Here is a 16,971-nt window from a genome sequence, read left to right as displayed (position 1 = left end):
CAAATGCTAAACAATTTATTACAAAAGGAGCAAAAACAGAAAAAACACATTTGTATGCATTGATAAGATTGAAAATGATCTCAAAACCATCAGCAAATTGGTTGCCCAATCCACTGCTTACTGCTGCTGTCAGCACAGAAAGCTGCAACACTTGTGTTAATGACATAGTATCCCTGAAAGCAAGCTCTGCATGCCCGGATCCAAAGATGAGCAAGAACTCATTCATTCTGTGCACAAACATGCAATCCGACACATGTTCTACGGAAGAGCAAAGTAGCTGACAGCACCATGTTCACAAGTCCTTACCCACTAGAACTTGAAGGTAACTGCTGAAAGGACTCAAAAGAATTATTAAAAATTTCAGAACCTATGTTTGGTATCTAATGTAGATTTTCAAGTAAAGAAGATTATGCAGTTAGGACGGGAAAATTGTGCAGGCTGTCAGCATGCAGTATTTTTATGAGTGTATCTTTTGAAGTGTAAAGGGGAAAGTGATATTTGCTTAGCCCTTCAAAAAGAAACAGCATAGTTTATTGAACGAAGTGCAAGAATTAAGAAATCTGTTCTGGAGCACACAAGATTTTGAACAGCTGCAAAGCAAAGCTGGGAAAGACCCCCAACAACAGTGCCTTCCACTCTGTCTTCAGCCTAAGAGAACAGTGGTACCTAGTTTGTTTTGGTAATTTTTAATGACATTTATTTTGTTCCCAATGAACATCAAGTTTTTTTAGGTAGTTGTTTCAAGAATCAGATGATCCAAAGCTCCTGAACTTGCTGTAGTTAGTTGCCAAGCCATCTACATGAAATAAAAGACCATGATTTTTTTTTCTCTGCTCAATATATTTACAATTACTTCCTAAGCAGAATCATGCCCTTCTAAGCCCATTGAACTTAATGGGCTTATAAGGATGCCACACTGCTTCGGAAAGCACACTATTACTACTTTTCCTTCTTCAACTTGATCACAAGGAATGTGCCTGAATTGGAATTTCAGTTAGAAAACTTCTTTTCAGCTCAAAGAGATGGATCCAGCCTCTCTTGAGGTGATTGAAAAGCTTTCATCTAAACACAAAGAAGGTTGCCTGGATAGGCAAGCAAGCCAATCCGTACCAAGATAGACACAGACTAGAGACAGCCTTAATCTATCACCTCTTCACCACCAACAACAAAAAAGTATTTGCATAGGCAGTGAATGTCAAATTACAATACTGGGAATCTCACTAATTACCTGTACAGGCAGTTTGACAATGTGGCAAAACAAAGTGAACAACAAAGTATGTCCCTGATGAGAGAGAGAGGCAGCTGTGGTAGCAATTATTAGTAAGGAAGTGTAGAAGACTAGAGGGAGGGAGAAGCAAATAATTCTCCACCTCTCTCCCAGGTTCCTATCCCCCAAGGAAAAATAACTACCAGTGAGGTAGCACATTACTTCAGTATCCCAGGGATCCCCCAGGAAGATGTGCCTCAAGACCTCTGGCAAGGTCTCTAAATTGGCTTCTCAAAAAGGTCTTGATCTCCTTGTTGAGCTCTTCCTGAGAACGTAGTTTGCACTTCTAAATTGTAAGAAGGTTGTAAGACATTTCAGTTTCTAAGGCACAAAATCCTCTGTATTTGTACAGTTGTGGGTTGTTCATGACACAGCGCAAGAATTCATGAACTCCTTGAGTCCCCAAATTCACTTTGCTCAATACAACAAAGGCAATACTACCGCTACGAATCCTTCAATAGTTCATAAAAGAGGTGGAGTGGGATGGGGAAGGACAGTGGCTCTGCCAATTGATGTGCTGCATTAACTGAGTCTTTGATCTCGCTTCAGAGCAGCAGCCACCTTCCAGACAGCAATGCACTGGGAGACCTGAATGTCTTCCGGGAATGAGTCCTGTAGTTTCCCAAGAAGCTGGATGTCTTTTGAGAACATATCCTGTAGCTCTTCAGGCACAATCTCTTTCGTGTCAAGATAAGGAACAAGTGTGTCCTTCAAGCTAAAACATAAAGAATCAAACATGAGTATGATCACCCACTCTGCCTTATATGGCAACCCACTTCAAAGCCCTTTAATACGGAACCTCCCACTCCACAGTCAGAGTACCCAATTCAAAGGAACAAGAGAAGCTGCTGCACAAGACCACTGGTCTGGCCTTCGCAGTCTTACCTCCAGTTAGGGCTGAATTTATCCCCATCACTGGCAAGTTTCAATTTCAGGATTATCATTTCATGCAGTTTTTGGAGGAAGGTCTCGACCTCAGCCTGGGCAAGGAAGGTATTGAGGAGTCTGGTGTTCTCTGGATTGAGCTCAGCTTTATAAGGTTCACCAACCTCTGCAAAGGGATCCTGGAAGGTGCCAGAAGAACGAACAAGAAACTTAGGATAGGAAAGGGGAATGGAAACACAAAAAGGTCCGTTACCCTGTTTATTTTCCACCTAGGCTTTCCTACCCTTTTCAGCTGCAAGAGCTGCTCAGATTTATGGCTGCAGAGCAGTTGCCACAGGCCTATGGTGTGCTTCAGGCTACAGCGACTCAGTGCCTGAAAAGAAAAAAAGGAGAAAACTTATCTTTTAGGAGTAGATTCCCATAACCTGTATATAATAAAAATACTTGTTTGGGAAATATGTAAATATGATCATTATTTACATACATTTTAGACAGCCTAGGAATGAATTGCAATCACTAAAATTTGGTTTTAAAATATCAGCATTTAAGTGGTGCGGTGTTCACTGAGTGCATGATAAACAACATGCCAGTGATTCGTATTTTGAATTTTCATGTAGACCTTGTTTAAACAAGTTAAATGTAAAAACAGGTTTTAGAAATCCTCTTAAACACTTTCACAGAAGTGCTGATTGAGGGTGGATGGAAAGCACAAACAATCAAGCACTCATTTGAGACGGAAAAAATTTAGGAAGACCTAATGAACAAGAGTGCAATCTAAAGAGATACATATCAGTGGATACCACAGTGCAACTGCTGGACTGCATACACATGGTTGTGATGGTATTGACAGTCATGCAGCAATATCCTGCGACATCACAAGAGAACCTATGTTGCATTCTTTGAAGTAGACAGCACAAATCTGTATGTTTTGGAGTGGTGATGCTAATCTGTGTGGAAATGTTGTGTAATTGGGGAAGTGTTCTGACAGGGAGCAGTGCAGCAGCCTCCTCGTGACAAGGAGATACGCCATTTGTTTTTGTTTTTTAAAGCAAGAAATTATTAGGAAGATCACAAGCAACCACTAGGGAAACCACTACTAGTCAAATATAACCACCCAAGTTCCTTAAATAAAATATGCCTTCCTGCTTTTGCTGCTGTCCCTCCTGTATAAATGCATAAAATCCCTTCCATGCAAATGCAGGGACATAATGAAAAGTGAATATTGTGTAAACTACAGATTATATTGTGTTGTGGACTGCCCTGAGCCCTCGGGGGGAGGGCAGCTAATAAATCCAAAGTATGTATGTATGTATATATGAATGAATGAATGAATAAATAAAGACCTTGCTCTTGCCCCACCCACCCCTTCCCAACAATATAATCCTCTGAGAGGCAGAAAATGCCAAGTCATCCCTTTCACGTGTAAGACATTTTTGCGATGCCATATGCAATCTGACTGAGATCTCCCCTCCATTTGCATCAAATCCTGTAACTCACCTTCAGGACATGAGTGTTTGTTTGAGTGCCCATTTGAAGGGTATTTTCAATGTATTCACTCACAGCCATCTCTGCTTCTCCCCCAGCCATTGCCAGGAATCCCAAAGTTATTTCAGTGACAAACAAAGCCTCACAGATGTCACTGTAGGACTGCAGTTCCCCACTGATCATGCTAATTGTGGAGTTTGGAAGGGAGCTCTGTAACACCAAGCTGAGATAAAAGCTTCAACTCAAAGCATTCACATCACCTTCTGCCCTCATATTACTACATACAGAAAGCATCAGACGAAGCAAGTGCAGTGTATTTCTTCAGAAAGCAAACAACACAGTGGGCAGAGGCTGTTCTAGCACATTCTTCTGTCTCTATATCCCACTCCTTTCCCATGCAGTAAAAGTTATATCAGGCAAACACACTGGACACCATGGAATTCAGTGCAATTCTCTTCAGAGTAAACAATGCAAAGTATTATACTGCTAAGAGTATGAAGTGTTGATCCCAGTTTTAAACAAGACATTAAAAAAACACCCAGTCAGCTCCTTCACACAGAGGGCTCACCTGCTTCAACTTTCTCCTGATATCATTGAAAAGATGCTCATAGTTTCGGTCATGCCTGTACACCAAAGTGGGTATGCCCTATCAAGACAGAAAGCAAAGAATATGCTCAGTCAGTGGGAAATTTTTAGGAAGGTCCTCTCCAGTCAAAGTTGGATCTCATGGGTTTAGAAAAGCCAAGAGGGAGAACTGAGCTGGTATGCTCCCTTACCGTCAGTTTGATAAAGGGTTTTCCCTGCAAGAATCTGCTGGTGAGCTGCTGCTGGATTTTCTCCAGGTCGAATTCTTGGAGGCCCTCCCCTCCTTTCTCAATACTATACTGGCAGTTGGACAGAATCAGAGGGATTAAATCCTTCTCCACCTCATATGTGATCACATGCAGATCAGTCACTTCTGCGGGGCTGATAGAGTAGCTGTGGAGAAGGAAGGGAGAGAATGGGACGTTCCATTTCACTGTGGATTTGGCAGAAATAAAGCTGCCTAGGGCCGTTTCCAAGACGTCTTCCTTTGCCCCATCGCCGCAAGAGTGCTGGCGGCGTAGGCGGAAGCTCCGCCGCCAGACGCTAAGCCGGCGAAAGCAGGGTTGCCGGAGGTCGCCGCAGGAGAGAGGCAGCTCCGGCAGATCGGAAGCTCGGGCTTCCTCGCTCCACTCACAATACCGTCCTCGCCGTGTCAGCCCGCTTCGCTGGCCGCCGGAGTTCCCTCAGCTTCACACTGTCCTCCTAATCCGGTTCGCGGAGTGGAACGGAGGAGGGCAATAAGCAAAGCCGGGCGGGCGCCGGGTTTGTACCGCCGCTAGGAAGACGCTTCTTCAACAACAACCCTTTTTTAAAGGTTAGTTGTTTCTAGGGCTGCCTGACGCCGCCTGGGGAGGTGCGGGAAGTAGAGTCAACGCTGCTGCGCTGCAGCAGCGGGCGCTTCGTGGAACGGGCTGCCCGGGGGCAGGCGCTTTTACCGCCCCCCCAGGCTTCACCGCTTATGGGCCAAAAGCGGCGAAACGGGCCTGGCATTCTGGAGAAAAAGGATTCCTGCAGTGGCAGGCATACCTCTTGGTGTCTCCTGAGGATTTTTCTATGGTGTAGACGAAGTCATTGTGCAAGCCAATGAGATAGCTAACCAAGGCTGTGGAACACAGGCCCAGACCTCGCCTGCGAGGCAGAAGGATCTCAAATTCATTCTCCAGAGTGAGGTCAACATCACAATAGCCTTCAGGGAGTTTAATTTCACCTGTAAGATGAGGGGTAAACATTGGTTGGCAAGAGGACCAAACATACTCATGGGAGCTCTCTTTTCCTTTAGGCTCATTCTTTGCTTTACAAGTAATTATTACCTGTTGCTATTCTTCAGTATTATTCTAGTACTTTCTGAACCCAGGACTGGAAAGCAGGTATTAAGCACACTATAATAAATCATGCTATGTTCTACTGACTAAATGTGAGCATAGAAGATAAGGCTAGAATATCGATGGTGATACTTTCTGATAATTCAAAAACAAACATTGGAAAATTCTGGCCTGCTCAAAATTCAGAAGAGCCTGCCTTTTACTAGGGATTACTAGAGGACCTCGTAATTCTGCCATTCTGCTGTAGTGTGAAAGTGTGAAGTGGCCACTCACCATTTGTTTCCAACGATCTTCTCAGCTTGTTCCAGACGGACAGAAATGTTCTGACTTGTTTTTCCATAGTACGTCTTGTGGCATCTGGAGAATGAAAGAAAAAAACAGTTCATGTTATCTTTTTTGATTTCTGCGGCAAGCCATGTAAAAACCGATGCTGGCCAGGACTCAGGTAAGATGAATGGTTGGCCTGACATGCCCCAGGTTTTGCAAAGCAAGCTTGCGTTCAGGAAGAAAAAGGGCTTATTCAATAAGGTGAGGTATTTGGGCTGTGACTGCAGCAATTACCCCCTGCACCTTGAGACAACCACCTTGAGACAATCTCATTTGAGAGTGGCTGCAGGGCAGTGGCTACTGCCACACCTGGGCTCTGAAGTGCCAGAGGGCATGAGATGAGCTACTGCCCAATCCTCTGCCTTGCATGCTGGTGTTCATGGATGGGAGCGCAAGTAGATGGTGAAGAGTTGATTTCTATATCCTACTTTTCTCTACATTTAAGTAGTCTCAAAGCCTTCTCCTCCCCACATCTTGTGAGAGGTAGGTGGGGCTAAGAGACTTCTCACAGAACTGTGACTAGCCCAGGTTCGCCCAGCAAGCTGCATGAAGAGGAGTGGGAAATCAAGCCAGGTTCTCCAGATTTAGAGTTGTTGCTCTTAACCACTACACCATGCTGCGCACACCACTTTTCAGGCAGGCAATGCTGTTCAATGCAATACTAGCCCACTTCTACCTTACACCATCACCACCCCTGGCCTCTTGCCTTGCATAACAAGCATGTTCGGAGAAAGTTTTTGCTCTCCGCTCTTGCAAAACCTTTGGCTCAGCTTGCCCAGCCTCCCATGTCCCAGCAATGGATGCTTCCAGAGCCTTGCAGGCTCACCCTGTTGGGAGAGCATGGATACCCACAGTATCCCTTCAAATTAAAGGGTAGAGGACTGATCAAAGGCTGGTGCTCATCCCCTTGCTATTGGTGTGTGTGTCTGTGCATGCCCATGCAAGCCTACCAATGGAGAGGATGGCAAAGCCCGAGGCTTTTCCCACTGCCTTCCAATCAGCATATAGCTGCCCATCAAAACAGAAAGGGTGGCATGAAAGCAAAGTGGAAGATGGTAATAGCGACTCCTCCTGTATCCTTCAGTGGGCATGCTGCAGCCTCGGCCCTGAGAGAAAATACAGTTTAACTGGCAGCTTCGCCTCTCGTTCAACTGCTTCTGGCCGCATTCCATTATGGCAGGTTTTAAAACTCACTACCCACCTTTTTGGTATCCCCAGTCTCATGAAGTATGAAACTGTCATAGTGTATGCACAGGAAAGGTGGTGGTGGTGGTGGTGGTGGTGGAACAGCATGATATAACATCAGATGTTTGGATGGGGGTCACAATGTCAGTGCTTCCCATAGGTGCTATTTTCTGAAGATATTCCCCTGCCTATCTTCCATGGAAGTGCCTTACTGTATTCCTCCTTTCTGAACCACTGGAAATCTCATCTTGTGGCAGTGAATTTAATTAAGTTAAATATTTTATAAACATCTTTCCATACAATATTACCAAGATGGAAAACTCCAGTAAAATAAAACCAAAGTTCTGCATTGTCTGAAATGTAAGCACGTTACACTTGATCAGATGAAGCTGACCACCAAGGGTGTGCACTGCAAGATGCATAACAAAGGAAGTTTCATCAATAGGGGCTCACAATCCAGCCAGGGGAACACTTTTATGTTCTGTCAGACAGAAATGTTAAGTGTGTCTTTTACTGTTCTGTTGAAACCAGGGGAATTTACAAGTGCTTTGCTTGAATAGAACTGTGCCTGTCATATCTGCATAAACAATTGCTGCATGTGTGCCAGTGATGCAGAGGCATGCCACAACCACAGATTAATACTGAAACAATTTCCTTCTGTATGATTTTCACATTTTAGGCAGCTATTAAGATAAACTTTATGCCTATTGGGGATAGTGAATCTGTTCAAGAGTGCACCTTGGCACTAAACACGTTGCTTAAGGCCCTTTATGTTCTGTTTTCTGGTCCTCCTAGCCTGGCAGTCTCTTACCTGAACGCAAACTGTTGAGAAAGTCAGCAATTGTACGGTATTCCAATTCAACAGCATTCTGGAACCTCTTCACAAGGTCTTTCTGCAGAGCCAATATTTCTGGCAACAATTTCACCAGCCTCAATTCACCTTCCTAAAAATGCAGCAGAATCAGGGAATTAGGGAGGTCTGACAAATACCATAGTTAAGTATGAAGTAGTATGAGGCTTTTAAGCTTTCAGAGGTAAAATACTGGCTTCTGAATAGGCTTGGGTGTTGTTCTTCTAAGAAATGACCATGAAACCAGCCAAGCAAATACTTCCTTTAAGGCAATAATGATCCCGCGACTATGTAAATTAATCCCCGCCCCCAACCTCCCCCTCAAAAACATGGAGCTGGGTGGTGGCTCAAATGTGGAAGGTTTGTTTATGTTGCTTAATTCTCTGTGCTTGAGACCTTTTCCCAGCCCAGGGATCTTGTTTCTTTTATGTGCAGGAAGACAGAAAGGTATTTTGATCTGAAAAATGACGTGAGAAGAATTATAGTTTTCCTCACCTACTACTCTAGCAACATCCATCATCCAAACTGTTGTGTTGACAAATGGATCCTGCATGTCCTGCCATCTTGTTTGATTTGGTCCTAAGTGTGGCTGCGATGTTGGTTATCATTCCACTGATGTATCCTTACCTTCTCTCTAATGTAACACTTTGAACTAAGCAGCTCAAAGGAAGATGGCTTTGTGTCATGTAGAAATTTATACCACAGTTCACAAAGCCTACAATATAGCACCCACTGAGTACTATAGACACCACGATCTGTCCTCAAGATTCTTTTCCTTACTATCAGAAATGAATGCAAGAATAAATTCAAGATTAATCGTAACCTGACAATGCTCAGCACCTTTGGGAGGCAGAGTAAATTTTGGCCTCTGAATGGCTTCACCTCGTGGACACCAACACAAGACTACCTTATGCTGGTGCTGTGATTTTAATATTTCAGAGCACCCAGATGGTTTGATATTTACTGATGTACCTCAGTTTTTGACAAAAATCTGACAGGAGAGTTTTTGCTCTTAAGATCAAAGTCATCACACTCATGAAAAAGACAAGAAAAAGGACAACAGAGAATGCAAAACTGTGTGGTGGCTTCATTAATTATAAAGAGTAGCTTACACTAGGGTTCATATCCCAAGATGGGGCCATGGAAGACATATGGTAGCACTCACCTTTTGCAAAAACTTCCACAAGATGGGTACAGAATCTTTGCCCCCTCTCTGCTGGACAACATGGCCAAGGTATTCAACAGAGATTCTCTTCCTGCAATTCCATATTTTAGAACAATGAATAGTTTTGTTCTTTGGCAGCCTGGACAGGAAGGTTGCTGGGTCTCCATATATAATTTTTACTACTGGGTTGGAAGAAATTCTCTCATCCTCACTGATTTGTTGATTCAGCTCCAGAAGAGTTTTATCCAGAAGCTGCTTGGAAAAATTGATGGGATGGGGGAGGAGCAAATCAACATAAAGAAAGGTAAACTCTTTGCAAAATATCAAGATATGTGATCTAGGCATGATCTAGTTATCAATATAACTGTAATTGTGCCTTGAACAACTGAATCAGTTAGTTTTCTGCAGGATACTTATCTCAACTTTCAAAAGCTGGAGTGCTTATTTCTCAATATTTAAGGGAAAATACTTAAAACATGAGTTGGTTTGCATAGAAGAAGTGCACATTTTCATACCTGATTTTTCTAGACCTTAAGAAGAGTTTGGATTTATATCCTGCCTTTCTCTCCTATAAAGAGACTCAACGTGGCTTACAATCTCCTTTCCCTTCCTCTCCCCACAACAGACACCTTGTGAGGTAGGTGGGGCTGAGAGAGTCTCTCCTGCATTAGAATCCCCTGTTCAGTGATTTTCCGATTAGGAACTGAGCACTCTAAAGCTCTGTCAGCATGGCCAATTGGCCATGCTGGTAGGGCTGGATGGAATTCAGTAGTTCCTGAACATCTGAGAGAGTCAAGAGGTTCCTACCTGAATATGTTTTTCCAGAATTCAGGACCAGCACTCCTTATCAGCCTCTGTCAGCATGGCCAATTGGCCATGCTGGTAGGGGCTGATGGGAATTGTAGTTCCTGAACATCTGGAGAGCCGCAGGTTCCCTACCCCTGGACTAGCCCAAGGTCACCCAGTCGGAATGTAGGAGTGCAGAAACACATCTGGTTCACCAGATAGGCCTCTGCCATTCAGATGGAGGAATGGGTAATCAAGCCCGGTTCTCCAGATTAAAATCCATCTGCTCTTAACCCACTACACCACGCTGGCTCTCTTACGAAGTCTCAAAGTAGCTGACAATCACATTACCTTCCTCTCCCCACAACATTTTTTGAACTTTCAACTCCTTAATCTAAATGACTTACTGGACATTTGATAGCAAGATGATGAGAGGCTTATAAACCTGTACCCTCTACAATCCCCAGTATCCTTCCCCAATATTTTATTTGTACTTGAGAAGTCAGATTGAGGGCGTGTGATTCTTCTGTTGCTAATATACCCAGCACCCCTCTCCAAAGCTATTTGACACACCTCTATTTGGCTATCATGTTCTCCGTTGAGACATAGATTGCAACCTCCAGAAAGCTTAGTACTCACAAAAAGTCATGCATAAACACTTATGCACATTTTCTTCAGAAGCAAGCCCTACTATATATTTACCTTCACAAGGATGCACAAGAATAAATATACAACAATGCACGTCAACAAAGGGAATGACTGTTGACCTTACATATGAAAAGTTCTTCTCCACTGAGCTTAAAGAGGACATCAATGGGTGATTCACACCAATCAGAGGGGAGGCAGGAAACTGAAATTCAACTTCCTGTGCCCTGTGGGAGTTGGCCCTTGCTTGCTCAGTTTTAATAACTCCGAATAGCGGAAATCAGCTGTAGAACAGAAACTTGCAGAAAATCAATTGGAACAGAAGTACCGATTAGAGCAAGGAACAACATATGGAACTGGACAAGGAAAGGCGCAACAATATTAAATACAACACAATAATGTAAAAGAACAGTATCAGTACAGGATTGAGGAAAGACGTATACTGTTGTCCGATGTTTGGATCATGATGACTCAGGGCGAGTTGTCCTCCTCAAGCTCAGAGGACAAGGATCTTTCACAGGTAAGGCCGACGGTCGTTCTCCCACTGAGCAAAGAGGACATCTATGGGACTTTCCCAAGCAGTATCTCCAAATAGGATGGGTCATCATGCTCAAACATCTATAACATGCTGAAGCACCTTCCTCCCAAAGGCACCATCAGCAGAGCTAAAGGTATTGATTTTATAGTGTCAAATAAAAATGGAGGTAGATGATCAGATGCCAGCCTTGCATATATATCTCCTCTACTGAAGCGTTCTTCTGCAAGGCTGCATTGGTGACTGCAATGCACAGTGAATGTACTGTGTTCCTCCCAGGAGGAGGGATACCTCTCAACTTGTGGGCCTCTAGAATACACTCTTTAAGGCATTTGTTGATGGCCCATGGTGACAACTTATGTCCCTTATTGGAGGAAAGTCATTGAAATAAACGATGACTCAAACTTCCTAATGTCCAAAGTTCTAAGAATGAAGGTGTAATGATTTTAAAGTTGGATTGAAATGATTGTAGGTTTGTGTGGCTTTAAACTGAGTGCTGAATAAGAGGGGGGAGTGGTCATAAAAGGCAGAAGAGCTGTGATTGGGTCTTGTGAGGAGTGCCTGGGGGAAAAAAAGGGAGAGATTATAAAAGGGGGTGGAGACAGAGGATTTTATGAGTCTCTTCTTGTTCTCAGAGAGCAGCTTTCTGGCTCATACAATAGTTGCACAGGATACAATGGATGCCATCATGGATGCTTTAACTGACACAGAGTCTCGTAGTTTTTCTTGGACAGATGGCCAGTCCATCTATCCACGTTGCCCTTGGTGTGACCCTCGCCATCCTCAGAATAAGGTGGCAAGGATCCCAAAGGGCCACAGAGAAGATGCCCAGGCAAGCCAAGGGGCTTTCCAAAGTCTCCAGGAGGGAGCAGACATGGGAAGGTAGGTAGGTAAAGAGACAAATAAAAGGCAGAAAAGAGAAAATGACAGAGGAACAGTCGACATATCAGGAGAAAATAGTAGACAGGCAACTGGCAAACTTTCTCCCAATGGGGCAAGAAGGAAACTGGGCAAGAAAGGGGGGGGGGGGACTCCCGCAGGATACAGTAAGTTGAATTTCAGTTTCCCGCCTCCCTTCTGATTGGTGGGAATCACCCATAAATGTCCTCCTTGCTCAGTGGGAGAAACACACAATGATATTTCACTTCAATCAGGGCATGCAGCACTTCATAAACATTAACTTGGCTTGGAAAACATGTTGAATCATGGGCTACTCAGTATACATACGCGTCTTCTTACCTCAAGCTCAGGAACGATAAAGAACTTTGCAACTTTTTCCCAATTGTTTCTGGCTTGTTTCTGAGAAAGTTGACCATCAAACTGTGCTGACCCTGTAAAAGAATATTTATAGCGTATCAGGAGCAAAAGCTTTGCTAGTTCCCACTTACTTCCCAAGCAGGAGATTATTTTAGCAGAACCAGTGGTGGCAACAGTAACCAGGGAACACGCCCAGCACTTTCCTCTCTTGCAGAAGTAAAGAAAACTAACAGAATGACTCCCACAGGAATCCTGCCTACCTGCTATGGCTGCCTGCCAGAGATATGCTGGTATACCTAGCACACTAGCACAGAAAGAGGCATGCCTGGAGTTCATTGGCTCCCTCAATCTCTCCAAGCCTGGAAACACTCCTCATCAACACTTTACCCCAGTAAAAACAATGGCATAGCCCATAAGTGCCTATGAAACCCCCCTGTAATTTAGGATGCCAACTACAGCCTGCAGCCAATCACACCCTTTCCAGGGGTCAGGAACCCACTCCATACCCAATCACTGCTCCCTTCCCTACATAGATTCCAGCCAGGACACCCAATGGCTCAGATGACAAGGCATGGGATTCTTTCACTCGGGGCTTGGCTGTGTTGGGGAATGATGAACAAACAGCTAAGCAAGAAAGGAAATGTTGTTGCAGTGTTACTAACGCATCTGAGTTCAGAACCCTTACAGATAGCTCCTAACTGGTGACACTCCAAAGGTGGTGACCTCCCATCTCAGACAGGTGAGTAGACTAGTAAGGAGGCAGTTCAAGACAGTCACAGTTTTTATTTACTGACAGTTCTACTTGTGACCTCTTATGTGTTTTTACAATAGTTGTTTTACTCATATTATTTACATATGCGTTTTTCAATAATCATTTTATTTACATTGTAAACTGCCTTGAGTTCCACATAGAAGACAGGTGGCTAATAAATATTTTAAATAAATAAATAAATAAATAAATAAATAAATAAATAAATAAATAAATAAATAAATAAATAAATAAAACCATGTGGCACAGATAATCCCAGTCAAAGGCACACTGCAATAGGGGCAGCTCACACAGTCTTTCCATCGCCTCTCATTGCAGCCTGCAGAGGCTCAGGGGCCCTATCAGACAAAAGACATTGGCAACTCCATTCTTTGGACATCATCCCAATTTCCCTTCTGCTGTTCAATGACATCAGCAATGTTCTACACCTGTGTCCCTGCATGCTGTGCTGCTCATGTACAGAGTGGTTCAAAGTATGATCTCGCACTCACCCAAAGCTGTTGAAAGCATCTGAAAAGCCATTCAGCTTGGGGGAGGCTGGGGGAGGAGAAGGATCCTCAGGGTCAAATGGGAGTAGAAGGCAGGGATGGGCTTTGTGAGACTGGGACAGAAGGCAGTTCATAAGGGCTAAAATGACGAACCCATGCAGTGGGCCATCAGCAGACCCACCCTGTCCACCATGGTAGGACCAATGCATCATCCATGCATGGCTGGAGTGCCTCAGAGACCCACCTGTATGGATATTGAACAAGGCACCTGTGACCATGCTATCCCTGTGCTGTTCCAGTGGGCCACGTCTGTCTGCAATGTTCCCTGTCTGGCTTCATATGGCTGCTGGTGATACCTCAGCTGGTGGGTAATTGCATGTCATGCCTTCTTTGTGTGTGCCTGACTGGCTGAGCGGTTAGGGTGCTGGTCACGAACATGAGAGACATGGGTTCATTCCCAACATCCTCCTTTTCTTTCACTGCTGATTGTCTGAATACTGGGCAAAAGTTAAGACTTTGCTTTTGACTGCCACCCTGCCTCCTGGGCATGAACCCATCTATCCCATGTGCCACATGGGCACCATTGCTCAGTGAGCTATGTGAGTACAGTGGTAGTGCTGATAGCCTTTGGTAGGAGTGCTGTTGTCTGTCTCGTTTCATCTGCCAAAAGGAAACTCAGCCACATGCCTATGAAACTCCCTGGAGTACATTTTAAAATTCCACATGTTAGTCAATAGGAAGCTTATCACTCACTAATCGTATCACAGAGCTCTTCGCTTTATCATCAATTATGTAATTCACCACTTGTTACTGCCGGGGCTTATGAAACATACAGAACCAGCATTAATATGACTGGGGCCATTTCGGAATCTGAAAATTATACAGCACATACAGCTCTTGTATGGAATCAAATACAAGTACAAAGTCATGCTAAGAAACTGACATTACACATCAATAGGCATGCCCGATTCTAATATAAATAGCCAACAAACAAAGCTCAACTTGATCAACCTTTGCTCCTCCCACCATTACTTTACAATAGAAGGACATAAGTCTGATGCTGTACTGGAAATTCAAAATGTTCCTAACACTCTTGTACAACTGCTCTACTTACAAAGTTCTGGATGCTGAGGGGTTTCCTTGAAAAATCTACACAGAATGAGATGGATGACAGTGGTGGTTTCATCAATGCTCTTCCCAAGGGTATTCATCAGTTGCTCCAAGTCCTTGTAAATATGCTGCAGGAGAAAACTCACTGGATCTTGGACCTGCGGCTTTATGATCTGCAGTAGAGACTTGAACAACAAAATTCAGAATGAAGAATGAGTGAAAATCTTAGGGAAGCCAGAACCAATCTCGGTAATCTGACAACACTGACGACACATTAAATTCCTAGAAAATCTCTACAATGCATGAAACTTGTTTGTAGTCTTATTTCCTCCTCTGTTCTAGATTCTTGATGGCCCCTTATTTGTAAGGCTGCTAAAAACTGATCAGAAATATTTCTGCAAATAAAAGTGATTCAAGTTCTCGCGTCTCTATCATGCATTATGCCCAAAGAAAGAAAGCTATAGGAGAGCCAGTATGCTGTAGTGGTTAAGAGCGATGGACTCTAATCTGGAGAACCAGATTTGATTCCCCACTCCTCCACATCAGCGGCAGACTCTAATCAGGTGAACTGGATTTGTTTCCCTGCTTCTTCACATGAAGCTTGCTGGGTGATCTTGGGATAGTCACAGTTCTCTCAGAACTCTCTCAGCTCCATCTGCCTCATAAGACATCTGCTGTGGGAAGACGAAGTGAAGGAGTTTGTAACCTGCTGTGAGACTCCTGCTGGTTGAGAAAAGCAGGATATAAATCCCCACTCTTCTTCTTCTAGAATTACTCCAAGAAAGCACAAAAAGGAAGAACTGGTAATGTGGGATATATCACCAAAGTGAACGATGATGAGGCTGAGAAACAACTGTGAAAACTCATCAATTAAACAGCTACTGCCTAAATGCTAATTAAAGTGAAAATGTTGACACACAAACCTATGTATTAATATATAACACTGCATGATTCTGTACCAGATCTGTTTTCACCCTCACAGTGGATGATCATTTGTTTCAGACCTTTCATAGTCTACTCTCCATTCAGTTAATGGAGACTAGATATAAAAAACAAGGGTATAACTTTTCCCATGATGATTGGATGGTCATCAGAAAACTAGCAACCGATAGATCTATTGTCATTAAAGAAGCTGATAAAGGGAGTACAATTGTGGTTATGGATGCAAACGACCATAAAATTGAAATTATGCGACAATTCAATGATGTTATAGCATACTGTTGCATATCTCATGATCCTACTAAACATATTGTTCCATATGTTTAACTTTTGTGCAAAATGTTAATCTGTTTTTTACATCATCTGCTCTATAGATACCCACACTGAAGTAGGATATTTGAATCAGAAAATATCCAGATTCTGTCTGCTGTATTATCATCGTCCTTATTTCACTTTGCCGCTGAAGCCTGTCGCTTCAGCCTTTATTTAAGGTGGAACTGTATTTCAACAGCTGCTGCACAGTTACAATCCTTTATTTGCACTGAGACTGGAAGTGGCATAACCTTGTTTAAGGTGGAATGGTGTTTCCACAGTGTATATGTAATTGCCATTCTTTGTGCTGCTGCATTTACAGCTTTATTTTGCATTGCAACTACATTATTGAAATCTTTCCGCTGTATAGTCTCTGGGAACTGTGATTACTTCATTATATACGTGAGAGTGGACATTATATATTCTTGAGAGCGTGCATTATGTTTATTCTGATTCTATAAGTTAAGTATATATGTTGGGAATTTCAAAATTTTCACTATAATTAGCAATAGGCAGTAGTTGTTTAGAGAGTTTTCTCACAAGTTGTTTTTCAGCCTCATTTAGAATGACTCCAGCAGAACTACACGAGACCCCTCATGTCACACTGCCAAAGGCAATTCCCATTGAAAAAAAGGCCTTCCCTCACCTATGAGCATCTTGCAGTTCACTCTTCCCTGGGCATGCAAGCTACTTTGGGGAGGCAGATGAATTGGAGGGAAAGGGGGGCCAGGTTGTGCTTAGCGACCTGGGAAGTGAAAGCTGCTTGATATGCAGGACGGTTTCCAATTGACTTCACTTGCCTAGCTGCTTTGAAGCAGCCCTGGAACAGCAACACTGCATCCAGCACAGCAGCAGTCTGAGCACAGGAGGGAATGCTGCAGGAACCACTCTGCTGATAGCTCTCAATGGATGCAGGGTGCAGGGCAGGAGCTTTAAACATTAATCACTGCCCGGGGAGAGAATGTACATGAGATGGGTCTGCTACAGTGACTTGTTAGCAAAACTACTGGAAGGAGACTTGATTTTCTCTCAGTGCAATGAACTCCACATAGAATAGGA

General features: G+C 43.5%; 1 protein-coding gene across 2 annotated transcripts in view; it reads right to left on the bottom strand.

Moving 5' to 3' along the window:
• LOC125429180 (E3 ubiquitin-protein ligase RNF213-like) overlaps positions 1–16,971 on the bottom strand; it is a 94,235-nt gene continuing 77,264 nt past the window's right edge. For both annotated transcript variants that reach the window (XM_048490048.1, XM_048490049.1), the window contains 12 exons: positions 14,666–14,846; positions 12,277–12,368; positions 9,072–9,323; positions 7,868–8,000; positions 5,818–5,901; positions 5,249–5,429; positions 4,414–4,615; positions 4,206–4,283; positions 3,650–3,847; positions 2,436–2,525; positions 2,153–2,331; positions 1–1,982 (listed from right to left, as the gene is read on the bottom strand). In XM_048490048.1, coding sequence (XP_048346005.1) covers positions 1,790–1,982; positions 2,153–2,331; positions 2,436–2,525; positions 3,650–3,847; positions 4,206–4,283; positions 4,414–4,615; positions 5,249–5,429; positions 5,818–5,901; positions 7,868–8,000; positions 9,072–9,323; positions 12,277–12,368; positions 14,666–14,846 — 1,863 coding nt within the window. In that variant the 3' untranslated portion in view covers positions 1–1,789. The remainder of the gene's footprint in view (positions 1,983–2,152; positions 2,332–2,435; positions 2,526–3,649; positions 3,848–4,205; positions 4,284–4,413; positions 4,616–5,248; positions 5,430–5,817; positions 5,902–7,867; positions 8,001–9,071; positions 9,324–12,276; positions 12,369–14,665; positions 14,847–16,971) is intronic.

This window comes from Sphaerodactylus townsendi, linkage group LG03, assembly GCF_021028975.2.
Source record: "Sphaerodactylus townsendi isolate TG3544 linkage group LG03, MPM_Stown_v2.3, whole genome shotgun sequence".
NCBI lineage: Eukaryota > Metazoa > Chordata > Lepidosauria > Squamata > Sphaerodactylidae > Sphaerodactylus > Sphaerodactylus townsendi.
The sequence above is the reverse complement of the archived record's forward strand: the minus strand, read 5'-3'. Positions and strand labels throughout refer to the sequence as shown.